The sequence below is a fragment of the Rhea americana genome, unplaced genomic scaffold, assembly GCF_003343005.1.
Source record: "Rhea americana isolate MKP2758 unplaced genomic scaffold, rheAme1 scaffold_5, whole genome shotgun sequence".
Taxonomy (NCBI): Eukaryota; Metazoa; Chordata; class Aves; order Rheiformes; family Rheidae; genus Rhea; species Rhea americana.
The window spans coordinates 8,422,758-8,441,678 of NW_028186645.1; the positions used below are offsets into that span (position 1 = coordinate 8,422,758).

At 36.0% G+C, this 18,921-nt stretch overlaps 1 protein-coding gene across 1 annotated transcript in view; it reads right to left on the bottom strand.

The window, feature by feature from the left end:
• Positions 1 to 3,966: 3,966 nt before the first annotated feature.
• TTC8 (tetratricopeptide repeat domain 8) overlaps positions 3,967 to 18,921 on the bottom strand; it is a 41,941-nt gene continuing 26,986 nt past the window's right edge. The window contains exons 9-15 of the mRNA XM_085317568.1: positions 17,154 to 17,241; positions 13,121 to 13,231; positions 11,011 to 11,150; positions 9,506 to 9,680; positions 8,070 to 8,192; positions 6,382 to 6,465; positions 3,967 to 4,660 (exon numbers count right to left, since the gene is read on the bottom strand). Of these exons, the coding sequence (XP_085173694.1) occupies positions 4,544 to 4,660; positions 6,382 to 6,465; positions 8,070 to 8,192; positions 9,506 to 9,680; positions 11,011 to 11,150; positions 13,121 to 13,231; positions 17,154 to 17,241 (838 nt within the window). The 3' untranslated portion in view covers positions 3,967 to 4,543. The remainder of the gene's footprint in view (positions 4,661 to 6,381; positions 6,466 to 8,069; positions 8,193 to 9,505; positions 9,681 to 11,010; positions 11,151 to 13,120; positions 13,232 to 17,153; positions 17,242 to 18,921) is intronic.

Here is an 18,921-nt window from a genome sequence, read left to right on the forward strand (position 1 = left end):
TGTGAGAGTGACACAGCACTGGCACAGGTTGCCCAGAGAGGTTGTGGAGTCTCCTTTTCTGGAGATCTTCAAGGCCTGCCTGGACGCAACCCTGTCTAACATGCTCTAGGCGACCCTGCTTGAGCAGGGAGGTTGGACTAGATGATCTCCAGAGGCCCCTTCCAACCTTACTGATTCTATGATTCTATGAGTCTATGAAAATACTGTTATTTCAGATCATTCAGTTATTCAACATAATTTAGGGTATGTTTATTTGACAGCTTTTGTKATAAAAGCTGTGCTCCCTCTGATGATGCATCTCCCAGATTTAATCCATTTACAAATGCTTCTGTGGCCAGACTCCCAAACTGTGAGCTGCAGAAATTGTGACTAGGGGAATTAGTAGTACACCTATCGTATCAGTGCAGCAATTTAAATACTCTTGGAGGGTGACTGGAGATGTGAATTTGTCTATGCCTTAAATATTGAGTTTTCCTTGGCTCTTGCTTCATTCATCTTTTAAAGTACTTGAATTTAGTTTTTATTTATTTATAGACTAAAGGTCATTTTCCATTCTACATCCACCATCTGCTCACTCATTTCCAGTGACRGCTAGGATATCAGAAAAATACTCCYCAGTRGCCAGCAGAGCTCAGCAGTKCAAAATTACTGAGATGTATGTACAAATAGTCGTCTGCAGGGAACCACAAGTTTGTAGGATCCCTGAGCTTTAAATCAATCCCAACAGGCAGAGAAAAAGGTGTGGAGCTGCTTCTGGTCTTGGCCCTCTAATGAAAGCTCACCTTTTCTTTGAATGTGATCCCAGGGTTACTTTGTGTCCCACATTTTTTACTGCAGTGTGTTTGTGTAGTCTCAACAGAAAACGTTYGGGAGTGGCACTTCCGAAGCCTCCTTGAGATAGAGGGAGGAACAGGATGYGACCTTACAGTGGCTTTTATGCTGCTTATTTAGTTTTCTGCTCTGTTTTTCTCCTCCTCTCCTATGTTGAACTGATTTTTGACATGCATTTTAGACTTTCCAACTCTGCCCTTGCTCATGCTGCAGAGCTGACACCAGCCAGTAAGTTTTCACAGGTGCTACTTCTTGCTTTTTGGAGTAAGAACTGCCCACTCTGGATCAGACCAATGAGTTTGTGCCAGGGAAGCTCTGAGCTGTGTAGCTTGTTCTGCCTCTAATAAGCAAACAGTATATTTGGTCAAAAACAGCTGTTACAGATGCCATCTCACCCTCTATCGTCGCTGGTGACTGATATTGTCATTACAGAGGGGAAGCAGGTAGAACGCCTATCAAACAAGAGGCAAAACAGCTCTGGTCCTACTTGCTTCTCTGCAGCAGAGCCTGAGGGTTTGGGGCTGGTGCAAAAGCAGGCAGAGGAGCCGCTCTGTATGGAGAAGGAGAAGGGAAGGGTATGAATGAAGTCACCCATTAGAAAGAAGAGAAACTAAGTATAGCATTGCCCATAAATCTTATTAACTTGTTTTATATCAAAACTTGATGCTGCTCTGACAGATAAGCACCAGTCAAGCACGAACTGAGCTAATTAAGAAGGGTAACTAACTGGCTTACAAATTTTGGCTCATGTTACATGAGAGATCAGACTGAATGACACAACATCCCTTCTTCTGGCCAACAAGCAGGAAAAGAAAATGGGACCAATATCCAGAGTCTTCTATTGACTGAATGGGTACCTAATAACAAACTTGTCCTGTTCAATGACCYCTGAGACCACTTTACGGCAGACAAAATACTCCATAACCATAACTGTGAATTCTGATTAATTTTAGCCACATTTTTGTGACATCTTGCAGAATAATCCAAATCCAGTCATAATCCTAATTGTTCATTATAAATTTTTAAATGGATTCATCCATCAGAAAGAACCCAGTAATAAGGCTGGTCTAAAGACCAAGCACACCTGGGGTTAAGAGCAATAGACCTTTCCTGAAGGGATGTACAAACTTTAAGATCCCCTAACAATGTTTGGAGCTTCCTTTCAGGCTGCATTATTGTGGATATCATCTCCCTAGTAGATTAAAAAAAATGTTTTTGTTGTTTCCTTAACTCCCAAAGGGCTTTATAAATGCTGGCTGGACACAGCTGGGGCTGTGCTACAGGTTAGAGGAAAAAATCATTTCTGTGTTATAGAAATGCTGCTTACAATATTAAGGTCACGCTGTCCTAACATGATTCTACCACTGAGATGAATACAGATTCTGATGCATTGTATTATGCTATGTCGTACTAAATTAACTGAAGGCAGTTTGCCCCAGGGCCTGCCGATTCATCTGTTCACTGGAGCTCGCAYTGAATTAACATAAAACAAAATCGAACGACTCTTTCACGACAAACAGCCTGCTTGTTCATCTGTTGTTTCATTGCGGTGCTGTTCTTGTTACCACATTGGATTTAATTTGTATGTGTGCTAGTCATGAAAAAAACATTGTAATACCCTTGCTTTGGGGCGTGAAAGGTCAACAAAACAGATAACTACTGCCTTTTGGGGCARTCAAAATACACAACATAAGATAAATTTGGAATGGCTTGCAGATGCTACACATTAAGGATTAAAATCTTGTTAGGTCTCTATGTAGAAACTTATTTGTGTTTTTTTGTTTTGTTTTTTTTTAATACAATCTTCTGTAAAGAATTTCTTACCATATAACGAACTTTCCCTTCTCAATCTCCACACATAGTCCAATACTAAAATWATAATCATGTCAGATCTACATTATGTAGTATAGTTTGCTTAAAGGAAAAGCTGTTCAGATCATTAACTTGAGAGGTGATSGTAACAAGTGGGATCTTGTATGCATATATGAGGAACTATTGAGCTGCCACACAGATTAAAAACTGAAATTATATTAWTAGCCTCTAATTAATGGAGAAATAATCTTATTTACTACTCCATTAAAAAAAMTGAAATAACAATTTGACACGCAAACTCTCAACAATTGTGCATAAATTGCTAAGGCAGACATGTTCACTTTGTCTGATAGCTTCCTTAGTTTAGCACCATCAGCTGGAAAGACATAACTGCAGTAGATCAAAGGATCTTTATAATTTTTTATTTAATTTTTATTTATTTTATAAATTCTTCCTTTCTAGCAGAAAATAGGATCTTAATTAGCTAATGAAAGTTAATGAAACTTTCTCCCTTGTTTGTGACAAAATTCTGACAATATAAACACAATGTGGTAAAGGTAACACTTCCATTAAAAATGCTGCATTCATTTACCCAGTAATGTTGTTTCTGCATTTCACAACATGTTGTGTCATCAGTTTATTATAGTGTTCCTAACTCCATCACCTACAGACTGCTTTGTAAGGCAGCCCGTGGCTACACTCCTCTAAACTTTCTAGTATCTACCTTTACCAGCTACAACAGTYATAGAAAAACGAGGGTGGGAAGTCATGCACAGTAAAAAGAAAAGGAAGACATCATAATGATAAGCATATTTAGGCTGCTTCTTAGGCCAAGAAAATCCTTTAAGTACCGCAGAGAAGCATGAAAAATTTTAAAAGCCTGCTTCAGAATGTGCCATTCTGGAATATCGTAACACTCCACATTTCTTAAAGGCTTTTTTAAAAGGTTACATTGGGAAATCATGCAGATTTATCTGCACAGAGATATGCGACTAATACAAAGTCTTTGCATGTTTGTTGCTCTCAGTGGTGTTGCTGTAGTGACACTGATTCATGTAGTTATTTAGCAACCACATTTATGTGGTGGCACAGGCAACCACCCAAGAACAATGACTTGTTCTCAATGGTTAGTACTTACCATTGCAAGCTTCTAAGCACTCTTTTCCCTTGCTGAAATGAAGATTGCACTTTCTTCTTGGGAAAGAAGCTATTACTGTGTTATTTAGTATCAATTTTGCTGAGTCTTTCAAAATACTTCAAGACATCTGACTCTTCCTTTCAAGGCAATAATGATGTAATTTTAATTTATACAAACAAAGGAGATAAACTATAGAAATTGGAATTTATTTCATTCCTGTGGTACATGGACTTCTGCTTTGCATGTGTGTTTTAAATGCATTTTAAGTACTTCAATTTTAAAACTTAATGTTCAGTAAGTAAGCACAGTATAAAAAGCCAGGTTTGAAGTTGACTTTCTCCATGCTGCTTGACAGACTGTCACACAGGAATATTTAAAAACATTTTTTTCTGCAGAAAAGTCAGAACAAATCATTTAAAATCTCATTAATATTAAATGGAGACTTACTTGCTATTATACCAGACAACCATTTCAAAGCTGTCCCAGTGGCAGTATCTTGCCACTATTACATTCTGTCTTGTACACTGCAACACACTGGATGCATGCTGGCTGCATTTCAAAAAGTGGTAAGTTTAAAGATGACACAAACCAATTAGGATTCTTAAATCTTCCCTGCTACTTAAAGGAACACAGGTTTTACCACAGGGACATATTAAATACAGTATATTGAGCTGGGATTTTGTTTTATTTTGTTTTAAAATAAGTACCTGACATCAATTCTGGCTGGTTTTGAACTGTTTTTACACAATAAAGAATATGTCATCAGAGCATAGCAAAGTGCTCTTTTAACTGTTTGAGGAGCTGTTGTGTATCAACATGGCCTGGAAAYGCTTCCTCTGACTTCTGAGCCGCTATGTAACTCCTTTGAAGGTCTCCAATCTGTAAGAAACACACAAACTCATCTTATAGAACAAAGCACTGCAATATTTCTGCCATGTATTCTGTGCTGTACATTTCTGATATTCACAAATGTTTAAACATAGCTGGTCCTGAGACTGAACACATGAACCTGGTACAGTATGGAAGCTTTCAGACTTAATGTTATGTTTCCCTCTCCCTTAAAGAGAAGGGGGACAAACTTCAAGAGATGGGGAGAAAATGACAGCAGTGTGATTTGAAGGGGAGGGGTTCATCAAGATAGTGACTTTTATATGTCCCTACTCAACTTTTTGGAGACTGTACAACAAGGTACATCATGCCCAGGGCTTGAAGCAAGGAGAAATAAACAGATTAAAAATTTTAGACTTCATATGAGTGTTGTCTTATACAGAGACAAGATAAAACCAATCAGTAATACTTTGCTTCTCTAAGGGCAGCAACTCCCTGTGATTTCCTGCTTCCTCACAGAGAAGAGCATGAGAGCTGATGAGCTATATGCTGCTCTTCTGCTGCTTTTAGAAGCATGCTTCCACATGGCTCCCTACTTAGGAAATCTTACTTATTTTTTCCTAAATAGCAATCATTTTTGGAAGGAGGAAGTGTACATAAGGAGTGTATCTCAGAAGGTGGGTTCAGCAAAAAAAAGGACCAAAACATGTGGGAATTCAGCTCCTGGATGGRTAAGAAAAAGCTACAGAAAGCTGTAGTAAGTGACCACAAAGCTACAGTGCGGCAAGAATTCTCTGCAGGGGAAGAAACCCATGGTACTGGCCAGACAGCTTATGTCTCGTAAACCATGGTCTTACACTGAACATATAGACTGCATTAGCAAGCTGTATAAAGCAATATAGTAAGCTGCATCTGTCTTCTCCCACAGCCTGTGCAGTTCCTCTGTGCAAAAACCGCATAATAGGCCATTTACAGACTAGGATTTGCCCCTTAATGATTAAGTATAAAACAAAATTATTCCAAACCATCTTATGTTTCACAATGGAGAGGACATGCTTACAAATTAATGGATTGTTCTCTTCTTGACGCATGTACTTCAGTATCTGTAGGAGTTGGGCTGCCCACACAGCATACACTCATAACAGAATATTTAAGGTGTAGGCACAAGCAAAGAAAAATTCTTTTTGTAAAATTTTAGGAGTTATATCTAAGTTTCTCCTTATTAAGAGGAATGTCAGATACACTGTTAATTCAGTATCTGAGGCATGTCTTATGAAAGAAATTATTAACAAACAAAATTCAAAGGTCATAAAGCTGAAGCTTTCAAAAAGCATTTCTTTTTGAAATCATTAAGATCATGGACTGAATAACTGATATTCTTTCCATCATTACTGATACATTATCTGATATTATTTACTTCATGTTCTGAAAAAGCCAATAATTGTAGAGACGTAGATGGAATTTTTAATCTGCTGTACATTTGGAGAAATACTAAAATTCCTGTATGGTTATACAAGTTGTTAAATATATTGTTATACATAACTCTGTAAATTGGCTTCACTTATTCTAAAAAGCAAACATTTGAATGACTACTTTCACTCAAAGCTGCTGGGTATTAAAATGAAAATGTAACTTTAGTTTTATCTTGAGTTAGGCACTCTGTATTCTTTCGTCTTACCTATTTGGTCTCTCTAAAATAATAACAATAATAAAACCCAACCATCCCATCAAAGGCTTAATTTTTAGATTATAAGAATAGGACAGTGCATTACCTTCTCTGAGAGTGTTGCAAAATTGAAATGGGGTTCATACATATGAGGTGCTAAAGACGAAGCAGTCTGTAGCAAAGCTCTTGCCTATGCAGAGGAAAAAAAAATGTAGTGAAATATGTGAGGGAAGGAGGGTGATAAGAAGCTAATTTATCTTTCTTCATTCTCTAAAGAAATCATGCTGAGTTCTGTATAAGCCTTTAATAATAAAGCTATCTTCAACTACATAAAAGCATATAAAACTATATAAAAGCTCTAGTACACATAATACAATTTAACAGGATTGAAATTAACAAAACTCTTGGCTGAGATAAAAGGGCTGTGTTGGAACCATATATAATTAGGCAATTCAGTTCTAAATATGAAACGGAATATATTTATTCATTGACAAAACAAGAATTTAAAGTCCTGCTGTATTTACCTACTGTCTCTGAAAGCATTGTGTATTAATGATTCAGAATCATAAGCAAGACTGAAAACCTAAATGACATGACCTTCACATTCTAAATTTGTAATGAAAGCCTTTACACTGTTTTCAAACATTGTTTTCACACTTCTTAGCAGCTTAAAAAAAAACACTGGGGGACCCAGGTGAACTAGATAACTAGGTAAAGGAAAATACATTAAACATTATGCCTCTCCTTTATTCTCTCTGCAAATTTGTCCCTGTGTGCTGGCAAGGCATTGAAATTGCCAAGAGTCTTGCTCACCACAGTGTTTGGAGAGCAGAGTTTCTCTCGCTCTCTTTCCTCAGGGCTGCAGGAAAAACTGAAGGATGGAGAGATTTGTATGTGACTATCCAATCCCCCAAATGACCCAGCACTCTGTTTTGCTCACCCTAATTTGTCCAGACTTCTGGAGTAATGACAGTAAAGACTTTCTCCCATGAAGGAAAGAAAAAAATCTCTGGGACTGGAGTGGATTTTTAAAGAAACCATTAACAGATCTTTCCTGAAGCTGTCAAGCTTGACAGTACTCTACTAAACACTAAACAAACCATTCGCTTGGCACCAGGAGTCACTCTTCTTTGGCTACCAACATAGCAGTATTAAAAAAAAACTACTAAAAATTTGGGAACATATCAGATCTTTTAAAAACAAAAATATCTGTAAACTATCTGGGAAGGCAGAGATAAGAACTTATTAAAACTCCCTCAATCCAGCAACTTTGAGTCCACCTAACAATATTTATGAATAATATTTTGAAATAAAATAAAATTGAATAAGCAAAATATCTTCACATATGTTTATTCTTCTAGGCATACTTTTATTGTCATGATGATCTTGAATTTTTATGATACGTGTGATACAAGGGAAGAAAATAGAAAATTTTAAGCTGAAAACTAGAAAAGATGAAAAACGATTGTAACAGAAATGTTATCCAGTCCTAATTATTAGCAATCACAACCTTCCCAGCTCTAACTGGACACAAATGCCAAATGGGATTTACATGTCTGTAAACTGACTGACCATGAAACCAAAACTAACACTAAACTTCATCTGAGGAACTTCATGGGAGATGGCCTGAGGATGTGGAGGTTGCATTGAAAAAAACACGTAAAATTTATCTATGTTGTCTCCTGGAAGAGTAAGCTAGAGATTCACATGACACTTCCATCTTAGGGAAATGACACGTTTAAGTACAAAAAAGCCAAAGGAAGCATTCTGCTTAGGCTGAGATTTAATACCAACCTGCTCAATGTGACCTTTTCGCATTTCCAGCACAGCCAAGTTGTTGTAAGCCTCTGCATAGTCGTTATTGTTAACTAAGGTCAGTTTGAAACACTGGTAAGCCAGATTCAGATCTCCTATCCCCTAAAAGTAAGATTGTATTTTTAATTTGTCAAAAGATTCAAACAACACATGTCTATTTTGTTGTCTTAAGTATTTTTTCATCCATATGTACTGCCATGGAATACAACTCTCAATAAAAACATGCTGATGAAAACCATATGTGCTTTCCTCCCCATTCCTCTCATTTGCTTCTTATTCTTTAACCAGAAAGAATTTTCTCTCTCCAACACAAACAGCCACGATCCAACTGCGATTCACTTCATCTATTTAACTTCTAGATGACTAAAGCGTCATCTAAAGATTAAGCTATATGCTATAGTCAAAAGAAACACCCAGAGACATGCCCAGATGGAGAGTCATCTTGACTTTTTCTGTCTCTACGCACATTAAAAGGAGYATATAAGCCTAGCTTTTAGATGGTTAAAATTAATGAGGATAAAACTTTCTGTTTGGAGGAACTGACTCTATAAAGCTCTGGCTTTATGACTGAGACAGATACATCAGGTCAAATGTTAAAAGTGACAAATACTGAAAAATATATGCACATCAGTTCAAATTTGAGTGCTTAGGCAGTATAAATTAATGTGTTTATCCTAGGTCCAGTAAAATCAAGATGAACAGGAGAGTTTCTCAGTGACTTAAGTTAAACCAAAATCAACATTTGAATGGCACTCATATTAGAAAGCTATCAAAAAATTATTTGGTAACCTTACTCTGGGCATGCAGCTAAGGAGAAATGTCACTCAACTTCTAGAAGAGCATCAGCAAAAAGGGCAATGAATGTAAATTAGTGTAGGAAGTTAACAATTTTATCACACAATCACAAAATATTTCTAATACTGCATATAAGGCAGAGGAACTTGCCCTCTCAACTATAATGTGTGTAGCACTTTACTGTCTGCTATATGCTGCTGAATATATATTTTTATGGCAACAGAATCCTCCTAATACTCCACATCAAATAAAACCCAAAATACCTTGAATTGTTTTTTTTTTTTTTTGTGAAATAAACTTATATTTCAACAAATGCCCTCAAAAGTCTTGAATAAGTAGCAAATTTTTGGAAAAAAAGGTTAAAGATGGTAGGGAGGGAGCAACTTTTAGCAGCAGGAAGCCACATTCTGTGAAGATATACAGAACTCTTCTTTTGCTTCATTCTCTCTCTAAAAGTGCAAATAAACCCTTAATTAAATTTATACTATACTTTATCTTGTAGTACATCAGTTTTCATATTTTACTTCAGGCTAGGTCATTGATTACTTCCAAGCTATTCTCTTCCAGTTACTTTTTCATATTGTAAAATATTTATTCAGAAAAGTTAGTATTTTTCATACCACAGCCACGTGTCCCAAGTTGTACCACACATCTGCTGTTTCCTCCTCATTTTCAGCCAGAGAAAGTGCACGTTCAAATGAAGTTAGTGTCATATCATATTGCTGGGCATAGAAGCAACAGAGGCCAAGATTGTTAAAAAGCTGGCAGTTATAAACACCCATCTGCAGGAGCCGTCTATATTGAGAGAAAATATTTGTTATATCTATTTTTTTGATTAATTGCATATATAGATTCTATTCTAAATTATGAAATTTTCTTCTCCCTTTTCCCAGTTCCCCAAGGGAGTAATAGCCAAGTACATTATTTTGCTATTTCAAACTTTTTTGTTATGGTCTTACATTTGGTAAAGGTTTCCTGAAGGGGTAGTGCAGGGCATTTCTGATTAGCAGAATCAAAGTTGTGCTAAACTTTCTCTATGTAAATCAGAAAAAATTTAGCTTTTTGACTGTGCAGTATGATCCAATTTTACTGTTAAAGTCAGAGCTGTATACAGACTCCCTCTTTCTCCATCTCTCCTCTCCAATCCCTCAACCTTAATCAAGCTGTAACTTTTTAAAGTTACTTTTATAATAACTCCTCAGATTTCATTTTTTTGCTTGATTCCTGTCCTATAGTACTACTCTAATCACTACTAGTACATTTAGTATACAAGTCTACTTTAATATTATACTTAAAGCATAATCCACAAATTTTGATTCAAATCAATTTTGTTTAATGTGTGTTTTAGGATGGAGATGTTTTATAAAAATTCTGTTTATTAATATTTACAGGAARAAACAGGTATGCTAAGAGGGCCAGGGAAAACTGTGCTGTTTTGCACAGCATGACTGTTTATTTACAAACCTAGAGCACAGAAGAGCTCAGGTACTATAGAAATGACATGGCACTGCTTACATTGACTTCATCCACTCTTAGACTTAGGAACATGAGCCAGGCTCCTTTGAATTCTGACTATATTCAGATGAAAAGTAATAGCATGGTTTAACACTGTCTTTTTATTGCTTTAAATAAAGCATAAGGGGAACTCCAGCCCACATTTAAGTAAGGGATTCTGTGGTCATACTGCATGTGACTTCAAATGGAGCTTTCCAAAGACTGCTCCTTTTCAAAGGGCTAAGTGGAAAGTCCATGTGCCTCACAAATTGAGAGAAAGGCCCAGTGTTCTCAGWGTGCTTCATACTGTGAAAGATCTTTTCCTGTTTATTAATCAAATAAGCAACAGTTGTGATAATTTTCTATGTTGATACTTCTGCACACTTTGCATGAAACAAGTTTTTAAAAGAGAAATGTAATTATCACTGGTAGAGAAGATGCATAAGYTGGTATGCTGATTATATGGTGATATTTCTCCAAATGCTTGCTCATCCTTCCGTTCCTGTCTCCTCTTTATTTTGTCTCTCTTTATTTTGCTATCAGTGTAACAAAAATCCACCATTTAATTACCCTCCTATGTGTCCAACTTCCTACTCCCTGATGCCCACCCCTCACCTCCAAGTTTAGATACCTATAAAACCGCAGAGCTATCTCGGGCTGGTCTGAATAAAAATGGTTACTGCCAATACATGCAATTGCTTCCACGTGAGTATTGTCTTGTTTTAAGACATCTTTGTAGTATTCTGCAGCTGAGGAGATATTGTTCATTTCCTATACAATAGGGAAAAAAATAAGATTAATTCTACTTTGTATAACCAATTTTTATAAAGAAACTTGTTAAAATATCAATCTACAAAGTGCTTGATCTGTGCCCTGTACAGTACTTAACTACCTGAGATTATGCATGCTGTTACAATTCTCTGATCAATGCAACATCACCAGTTGGCATCTCCATAATTGACGCACTCACATTCATGAGAAGAATGTTTATTGATTTTATTTTTTAGGGCTAGCTGTACTTGTCATAACTGGATACCACTGTTACAGGAAAAGTTTCTTTTTTTAATATTGGTCATAAACTTAGCGTGTGCAATGACTATTGCTACTTTTGGTACAATGTCTAATGACAGATAGTATTATGCAACTGATTTTTATTTTCAATGCTTTTTAAATTAATTCATGAAATGTTTTGACCATAAATGAGAATGTAACTGAACACAAAGTATTATTATGTGCCTTTGAAAACAGATATCATGGATTAATTACTAAAACTTGTATTTATTACGATGTGCCAGTTAAGATAATTACATTGTATCAAAAAATATGCTGGGAAGTATGTTAGTTGGAAGATGAATTGGAGTGGACTTTTTGCTTTAAACAAAGTCAGTCATATTGTTTCTGAGGAGTGAAAGGTACCAGATGACCCTCTCATTAGTATAAAGCAAATTAAAATGGTCAAAAAAAGATTTTTGTGTTTAGAGAGGATTGTTTTCTAACTATGTGCTGTAGATACACTACACTAGARCTTTTAGTTGATTTTAGCAGCACATGCACATTTAGCTTTGAAAAACAGTACTTCCTTCGATTCAAGGAAATAATACTAAAACAGTCCCTTTATAAATAGTAGAGTTCTTTTTTTAAACCAAGAAAAGGTATGCAATTCCTTCCACTGACAAAAGGTAGTAACCCAGAAGAAAAGCTCTTAAAATGCCTGATACATACATTCCACTTGTGAGTGTAGGTAACACGAACAGTTCTGTGCTGCAGTACAAATCTTTACTAGTGAAGSTATCATCCTGCACTCAGGTGTCAGCACAAAACTATATTACGTCAACTATACGCTGCTCTTCAAGAATTTCTTAAAGGGTTATGTAATGTTTTGTATGCTCTGCAAAATAATATCCATTTTAAAAACTGTTTAGCAATTCAGAAAGAAAGGCCTCCAAAAATTATGCAGCTGTTTTTTCCTTGCTAAAGGACAAAAAGCATTTAAAACAGAAATGGATTAATTCCCTAGGGATTATAGTAGAATGATGAGTAGAATGAGAACTGGCAAGAATGCCAAGTATGGATGTAGACAAAATAATCCATAACTTTGAACAAAGTATTTGTTTTGGAATAGCATCGTTACCAAAACTCAGTACAACACAACTTTTTAAGCCTGCTGCTTGATACAAAAATGTGTATTTTTAGATTGCAAAATAGGTAGCTATCAACCTGAAATGAAACCACTGCTTTAAAACTAGTCTCATTTAAAATAAAATCTACTTCCTAAACTAAGAAACATTCACATTTCAACTGTTCTCAATGGCCTAAGAAATTAACAGTGACTGTAGGACTAATAAACACAGCATTGATCTGCAGACTGTCTTGCTGTTTCATCCTGCCAACAGGCTGTTGGTGACTCAAGCACTTTTAGTCCACTGAAAAATACATGAAGTAAACACAACTATGTGCACAGCTTCCAGATCACCTGACTTAATGTGGGCTTGCTTCTGTGTCTCTGAACAAGGAAAAGTAGGATCTCACTGGTGTGATTAACTGGTCAAACAAATAAGCTTGCAAGGCTTCCCTGACATGACTTTGGTAGCTTCTTTGTGTAATGTTACCTGTTTGCATTAGTGATACTGGAAATTAGTGTAGTTAATTTTTCATGACCTTACCGGTATATTRAACAATTGGCTCTTCTTGCTCAGGCAGCTAACTTTGGCCACATTACAGACTGTACAGTACATGCATACCTCATAGATCCTGGCAATTCCACAAAGAAGAGCCACTTCTCCAGGAAATCGATCTAATCCTTGCTTGAAAAGGTTTAAAGCTGTTACAGGCTGATCCAAGCGCAAATACACCTAAGTAAATAAAAAGTATACATAAATGTCAAATGTCTGACTTTTATGCTGATTCTGCTGTTTGACAAGGGAAATAAATGGAAGGTATGACACTATTTCYTGTATGCAGTAAACATATTAGGAAACATGATGAACAATACTGGGAAAATAATGGAGTTAATACTGAATAAATCTCTGTAATGAAGAGAAAACATTCACCTGCCTATCATCTAGACATTATTAATTCATATTTACATTATTAATAAACCAAAAAGTATCTTGTTATATATTAACTTATCAAATAATATACTTTGACACTGAGGCGAAGAMAATATCTTCAATATTTTCCCGTTTAACATATTTTAAAACATATGTTTGGGCTTGAAAGAACTAGATCTTCAGGTTGATAGTGCTAAAATAACAAAATACTTTACTCAGTCAAATAAGAATACACTGCACAGGGCAGTGACACAAGGAATTTATATTATTGCTCTACCCAGTAATAGACAATAAAATCCTGTAAGAGCAAGACAGCAGTTTGGTCCCTGTGATTTTTGGCTTCTGTACTGATTATGACAGTGTGTGATGTGGACAACTTTGTGTAAGATTGGATGGAGAACATCAACATATTGCAGAGAAACCACCTCTGTAGATATTTGAGAGTACCACTCTCAAGCCTTTCTGTTGTGCAGATTACCTAAACCAGCTACAGTAACAGGAAAAGAAAACAAAACACACACACTCACACACTCTTCAGGAAACTAGACAATTAGAATGATTAATATGTCTCTGATTGGTGAAAGTGCTTTACATGCTCCCCTTGGAGAAATGTTACATTAAATAAAGATAATAACTGATATGACTAAAAAACAGAAACACTCTGTGACTGTTTATCCTTCTGACGTAAATATCTTGTGATGCAATGGAGAAAAAATTCAACATTACTTGCACTTCTGAGAAACCTCCAAACACATCTACTTCTTTTGGGCTTTGTAGACTTTTGAGTATCCACAGTCAAAGTATTAGTTATAAATGTGAGTTCTTTTCTTGCACACCTATAGATATATACCACTACAGACATCTGCAAAGAATTATTTTCTAAGACTACTCAAGCGTCATTCTTAATGTCAAAGAATTGTAGACTGTGAATGTCTTCCTATAAAAGGACAGCTATTTCAAATTGATCACCCAGTTATTTTGCTGCTCACTTGCATGTCCTGTATTAAGCCAGGAAACTAATTACTTTCTGTAAAAAAGCAATAAAATAGTGAAAGGGTTGTGTTTTGTGGAAAGACGAGTACCTGGTAGACTAACACTGCACCAGTGACACCAGCAATTAAAGGTACATTTTAACCCAACAACTTATTCCTAATTCAYTCCATTTGTAGATGTCACTGTATCTAAAATAACTTTCAAATCATTTGCTATAATTTTTCATTTATAAACTCTCATGGCCTCTGATGGATTTAATATCTGCATTAAATTTTAAACTTTAAATGAATGCCTCCGTTGTGACTGTCATGCTCCATTCTCCTTTCTTTAATCACCACTTGAAGTTTTGTTTCCTCTTAGCAACAGTTTTCTTCACCTAAATTATTCCATAAAGAGTTTCAATGGAAAGTACACAGATGAAAGAGAATACATGATCACTGGGTATAACTTCTTAATTAGCAGGAGCCTAGGCTGGTTGTTTTCACCTATTACATAGGTGAGTGCCTTATCTGAGTTTAATTCATCTTAAATAAGCCAGTAAGCCAGYGCATACTACAATACCTTCAAATAATTCAACTTTTTTTTGGAACTAAGAAAGAGAATTTTAATTAACTTTTTTTTTTTTTTTTTAGTACTCTGATCTAGCTATGAAGCACAGCTATCTTCACATTCTTGAAGAAAAATGCAAAAAATGGAAGACAGGAAACTCCATTAGAGCTGTTCTTCTTTTTTTTTTTTTTTTTTTTTTTTTAAAATTGTTTGCTTGCTAGTTCATGAACTATGCTTCTGAACGTAACGACTCAAGGTCTGGTCTATGCTTCATCCGGAGGTTCACTCCAAAGATACACTTGTTACAGATCCTCTGTGCAAACACTGAGCCAAGGCAATGTGGTCACAAACGCTACTAAAGAATTCTCATGCCCAAGCATGCCACGTATCACACTGCCGGGTGTATCTGTGGCACAGCCACTGTCACCATGGGTGACAGGAGAAATGAAAAGATGGGTGGGACAAAGTTCCACATACCACAGCTGCTTTAAGGAGACCTGCGCTTTAGGAGTACTACAGCTACAGTCACTTAGCTTTAGATGTTAAGCGCAGAGTGCTTGCATTTTCTCTTTGGAATTTCTCTTATCTCTGGTACAAACATCTCATTTACAGGTCTGCTGGGTCATGGAATACTTTGCAAATTCTCAGCATTCCTGACTTTTTAAAAAAAAGTCTTTATTTTTTAGTTTTCTTTCAGTCTTTTATTTCTCCATAAGTTATGTTTCAAAGATTTCATTTTCAGTAAAAGACTTCTGATAGCTGTTGTTAATAAWGAACATAACTAGAAAACTAATTCGTGCCGTAGTGTCTGTATCAGTTTGCAAAGAATTTAATGCAATCCTATTATTTTTCAGTGGCTGCTTAACTCTAGTCTTATTGTTCCAGTATTATCAGGCTGAGCAATAACTCAATGCCCTACTCCACTGTCTGTCCATCCACAGTATAAATCATGTTGTGTGATGCCTTATACTTGAGCTAGCTGGTCTATGGGGTGGGAGGTAGAAGTTCAAGTGGTGTTCCTACTCAGGCTGGTAATGATATGGGGGGATGCATGGCTCCCACTACAAATCACATTTTTTAAAATCCAATTACTCTACTAATTTTATCACTCTGTGCAGCTCAAGTGTTTTGCAGAGTCACTCCTGCTAGTGACAGAAATCTAAAATGACTTGGCTAAATTGAGTAAACTAACTCAAACAAATTGTTTTACTGAAGACAAGTCTTTAGATACCAATGGTAATAGAATCATAGAATGGTAAGGTTGGAAGGGACCTCTGGAGATCATCTAGTCCAACCCTCAGCGCAGCCCATACGGGATTGAACCTGCAACCTTGGCATTAACAGTACCATGCGCTAACCAACTGAGCTAAACCTGCCCCCAGTTTAAATACTAAATGTAAATTACTCAAGGAATGAAAAGTTATAGCAAATATCACAATATGAGCAAATACYATAATATGAATATCTGAATTATCTACTAGTAGTGATAACTTGTTTTGAATAAATCTGTGATAGACGGCTTGAAGGGAGCTGACAAAGAGCACCAGTTTCATTTTCTTCTAGTACTAGAGGAAGAAAAATACATCATTAGTTTTTCACAAGCCATCTCTTCTTGAATGCCTTTAAAAATGTCTAGAACCTTATGTGTACCCTCACAAATAAGTAATTCCAATGCTGAGCCTTGCCAGCTCTTCTTTTAAAGCTTTTAATGCCTTCATTTTGACAGAGCATTCTCTGTTTCAAGGTCTCTGACTGCTTCCTGTAAGCTCTCCTTTTTTTCAATTTTGCTTGTGAAACTATGTTTTTGAGTTTCTCTTATCATTTACTGATTTATTGTATTAGTTTCCCAGGAGACCATAGATAGCTACATTGTKTTCCATACTGAAACTCCAATAATTCTTTTAGCTGTATAATCCTCACTGGAGTTTAGTGTAAAGCATACAGTAAGGGAGAACAAAGTTGTTCTTTTTGTGGAACCTGGAAGCTCCAGAACATATTTTTAAATTATATACATCAGTTCTGTTTTAACTGTTAATATGTGTTACCTCAAGTCTGTGTGGAGGTCACACACYATAAAACTTTACAGCATATGAAGCTGGATGCACAGCTATTCTGGTAGATGGACTTTCAAGGATAGGTTGGAATTTTGCATCATTCTGAAATAAACAAATCAGTGACTTACTTTAGCCAAATACAAGATTGTATCAATCATGTCCTGTTGCTTGAGAGCCGATTTAAATTGTTTTTCAGCTTCTCGATACAGTCCTAACCTAAAAGAGATAACAGACAGATATACAAATGCCTACAAARTTTTATAAACTTATTAAAAAATAGTGCACAATAAAGCAAACAGTAACTATCCAAAAGTATACTTTAAGATTATRTATTTGTGTGCATGTGAACAAAAAATATGCTCTTAAATATATTTAGGTTACAAAGACAAGCATTTAGAAACTATGAGAAAGGCAAATCCATGAAATCTTAAGTCAGYCCCCTCACACATGCAGCTTTCTGATGCTATCTTGCTCTATGTACAGAATGGACAGTGGTTAATGAACAATGATTTTTTTCTTCTCATTGTGTGATTCTATTCTTTATGTGTGAGAATACACTCTATTTAAATAATCTTTTCAATAACTGAAAATAATGATTGGTACTAGAGATTTTAGATAAGAAAATAAGTCCATTAATAATATAATTGTGAATATTTAAGATATTAAAAATTGTCATAAGCTTTGGGCGTCCTATATAAAACACTTAAAAAGAAGATCTTATGGTTTTGCATGTCTTGGTCAAAGCTCATCTTGTGCTGATTTAATTTACAGTTCTTACTAGCAGAACACTCGGTCTCTGGGCATTGACAAAACAAAAAAGCATGTTCTGAGACATGCTTTGATCTGAGAACTGGTATGAACCCAATTGCATTGCAAGTCCACAGTATCTGTGCCAGAAGAAAAGACAGAACATACATTTTCCAGGGAGTATTCATGGCCTCATCCACGTAACCCTCACATACCTTTTGATTCCCTGAAGTACTTGCTACCTTCTGTACTCTGTGACAAAGGAATCAGGTTCCTACAGACAAGTACCTTTTGGTTCATAAACCCTATGTACCCCTAGGGCACATTCATTCTGATTTGTACACAAGGTAATGAAGGCTGTTATATATAAGTGCATAGTGACTGACTGTACAGCAACTTTTTTGACTGTTTGATCTTATAATCTCAACGCTCTTTTAATACTATTTTTYTGCTCTTTTTTCTTCAACTGAAGCAAGCAAAAAAGAAAAAATTCCCTCACATTAAAGAATATTGCTAGATCATTGAGTTAGATCAGTGAGTTTCAGTCTTTTTTGATCTGCGGTCCCCATGAGTTTCCCAGCAAACACACAGAAYGCTGTTTGTGGAACTCTCATTGTTATTCAACCTGTTTTCACTGTACAATGGCTCTTGATCTCCTTGCTTAGCCTGTCTCAGGCTCTCTACACTCACAGGTAGCTTTCAATCAGCATTTCTTCTCTCCCCAGTCCTTATTCTCATCTATTGTATCATTTCACATTGAGTTCCTGCACATGAATCTGTCAATTTAATCTTCTAGGCAACCTTGTCCCAACAGAAGCTGGGATATTAAAAACCTTTAACTGGGTTTTGAAATAATATATTTTAAACTGCAGCACAGCTTAGCTTGTTCATGAAGACCACTTATTGACTTGCTCTGGGGGGAATATATGGCATGTAAACCCCGCAGGAGTATGTTTCATATCAAGAGCATTTGTTTTGCAATTTTGCGTTACTCTAGAACAATTTGCAGTGATCTGTAAGTGCTAAATAAACTACAAAATGTCTCAAATTAGGAGGCTCATATCATTCCAACAGTAGAAATGTAYCTTTTCTCCCATCCAAAATGCCTTTTCTTTCCCTCAGTCGAAGAGCACATACACTTGGTGAGCA